Source organism: Garra rufa, chromosome 1 (assembly GCF_049309525.1).
Source record: "Garra rufa chromosome 1, GarRuf1.0, whole genome shotgun sequence".
NCBI lineage: Eukaryota > Metazoa > Chordata > Actinopteri > Cypriniformes > Cyprinidae > Garra > Garra rufa.
This window is the reverse complement of record NC_133361.1, coordinates 6,760,795-6,763,530: the sequence shown is the minus strand read 5'-3', so window position 1 is coordinate 6,763,530 and position 2,736 is coordinate 6,760,795. Positions and strand designations below refer to the sequence as shown.

The window sequence follows — 2,736 nt, the reverse complement described above, 5'->3', positions numbered from 1 at the left end:
AAGCTGCTTCAACTATACTGAGTAAAGGGTATGAATACTTATGCAGTGTACTTATTTCAGTGTTTTATTTTTAATACATTAGTAAAAATTACACTCCATACACCTTAATAATGACAAAGCCAAAACCAAATGTGCAAATTTTATTTGGGAGTGTAGATTGATGTGGGGGAAAAAAGCAATATAAAGTAGTTTAACATAATGCATCAACATAACAAAATGTGAAAAAAATCAAGGGGTGTGAATAATTGTGCAAGGCACTGTGTATTGTAATTGGAAATCTATTGGTACAAATAGATAAAGTGCTATAAAATAAACAATTAACCGTGTTTTTGGATGTTTTCTTTCCGCTACTCAAAATAAATAAATAAATCCCCAAATTTCAAACTTGACAGGTGCATGAAAAAACTGAATTTTGGCCTGGATTGTCTTCCCTTAAAACAAGGCAAAGCTACCACTGTTTTCTACTAGAGAGACTTGTTTTCACTCAGTAACATTTTCAGTAACATAGGCAAGATCACAAAAATGGGCCTCACCAATACTGACCACAATATTAAAACTAACCACTACAAACATACAACTGACAACTGTGAGAAAGACAGTGATGATGTACCTTTAGTCACATGTGTGTTTGTAGTTTTGTGATCCTGAGAGTTTGTGATGTGGACTGAAATCACTGCTCTTGTTGTTTTATCTTGAGCTTAAAGATGAATACTGTAAAATGTGATAATCAGAATTTAATCAGAGACTCTTCTAGTACTACTTCATGAGACTGTTTTCTCACCTGAACTCTTGACAGTAAATGTGGCTGAGGTCTTGAGTTGATTTCTGTGAGTAACTTCACATTTCCACTCTCTGTTGTCATCTTCATTCAGGAGTGTTGTAGTCAGAGTGATGATACAGTGTCCTGGAGCTGATATCTGATATCTGGAGTCTGATATCGTCAGTTTAACACCAGCCTGATTCACCCAGAACAGCTGATATCCCTCAGAACTGATCCAATCATCACAAGAGACTCCAGTATCTGATGAATACAACTGACAGGAGAGAGTCACAGAGCTGCCTGGACTGATCTCAGTCTGTGAGGATGATGGAGAGACTGAAACACAATATAACACACAAATCACACTTTCAATCAGCATGAGAGTTTAAATAAAGAATTTGATATTTTTAAATTGACCACATAACCATAAAATTACCATGAAGAACATGCAGATAAACATGTGCATCAGGTCCCTGTTGTTGTTCATTCACATATTGTCGGCAGATGTAAAGTCCATAATCTTCTTTTGTGATGTTCTTGATGTTCAGAGAGCAGTCAGACCCCAGACTCAGTCTCTCATGTCTCTCCGTGTCTTCCTTCTTTATCCCTAAACCAATCAGTTCAACTGTTGCTGAATATCTGTCATAGACCCATGTAGTTGATTTGCAGTCAGGAAGAGCATTATTACAGAGCAGACGGACATTTTCACCAGAACTGATGAACACATCAACATCATCCACTCCACTGGTACCTGAAACACAATATATTACATTTAAATTTACATTTAGTTATTTAGCAGATGCTTTACTTACAAATAACGACAATGGACTCAATTAAAATAAAAAAGAGCAATGCTATGTAAGTGCTATGACAAGTCTCAGATGAGCTCAATGCAGCATAGCAAGGGTTTTCTTTAATTTATATTGTAAATAAATACACAGATAGAATAGAGCAATAGAGCTAGTAAATAAAAATAAAAAAAGAGAAAAATAATTATCTTTTTTTTTTAAAGCATGGAAATAGGATAATGCTAGAGTTAGAGGGTGAAACAAAGATGGAAGAGATGTTATATTGTTATTAGTATATCTTTGAATGAAACTATTGTATGCAGATATAAACTAAACTCTGACTCAGCTACCATAATAAAATATGTAATGTTCTCTCTGTGCTAGTGGACACATACGGTTAGACCAATCAAAACACTTTCTGTTTTCCCTGAGTTACTGACTGAATTAAGGTGCATGTGCTGAAACAGATGTCCATGCAGATGTCAAGTTGAGCTTTGTGGTAAATCTGAACAAAAAAATTATAAACCATGAGCTTGTGTCAGTAAACAGAAAGTGTCAAAATAAGGAAAGTTTTATAGCATATATGTTGTGAATGGGCTTTTTGTGTTTCACAAATGTTTTACATCAAAAATCCCAATTCCCTTAATTGACAGCAGTTTAAAGAGCATGTAGAAATGTGTTTACCTGTGAGAAGTGAAGAGAGAAAGATCAGTCCCAGCAGACACAGATGACACTTATCAGCCATTTTCTCTTTCTGTCAGTCTTCCTCTTCATTATATGCTCACAACTCTGTCTTTAAATACTAGCAGCTCTTCCTGTGTTTAACTTCCTCTGATCTGATTGGCTGAGTGTTTATTTCTGACACGAGCTGTATTTGACTGACACTATATCACTGCATGATGGAAGTGTTGAATCAGCTTCCTCTGATCTGATCGACCAAGTTTTTAAAATCTGCTGTACTGATATAGTCAGTCATATTCCAGTCATAATGCTGCTTCGTATTTCTTGTAAATATTCTCTTGAATTCAAATAGATCTTATTACTAGTGTGTATTTTTCATTGATGTGTAATTTCCAGCACACTTATACTGTAACAGGAACAATCCCTCAAGATCAACTTGTGGTTGATGTTCAAGAGCACAATGCTAACAGCTCAGGGAGTTTTAACTTCAGTCATTCTGTGAACACA

At 35.4% G+C, this 2,736-nt stretch overlaps 1 protein-coding gene across 1 annotated transcript in view; it reads right to left on the bottom strand.

Moving 5' to 3' along the window:
• The window catches only part of LOC141337346 (cell adhesion molecule CEACAM3-like), a 5,412-nt gene extending 3,119 nt beyond the window's left edge, over window positions 1-2,293 (bottom strand). The window contains exons 1-4 of the mRNA XM_073843182.1: window positions 2,233-2,293; window positions 1,197-1,511; window positions 782-1,096; window positions 611-697 (exon numbers count right to left, since the gene is read on the bottom strand). Coding sequence (XP_073699283.1) covers window positions 611-697; window positions 782-1,096; window positions 1,197-1,511; window positions 2,233-2,293 — 778 coding nt within the window. The remainder of the gene's footprint in view (window positions 1-610; window positions 698-781; window positions 1,097-1,196; window positions 1,512-2,232) is intronic.
• Window positions 2,294-2,736: the final 443 nt, after the last annotated feature.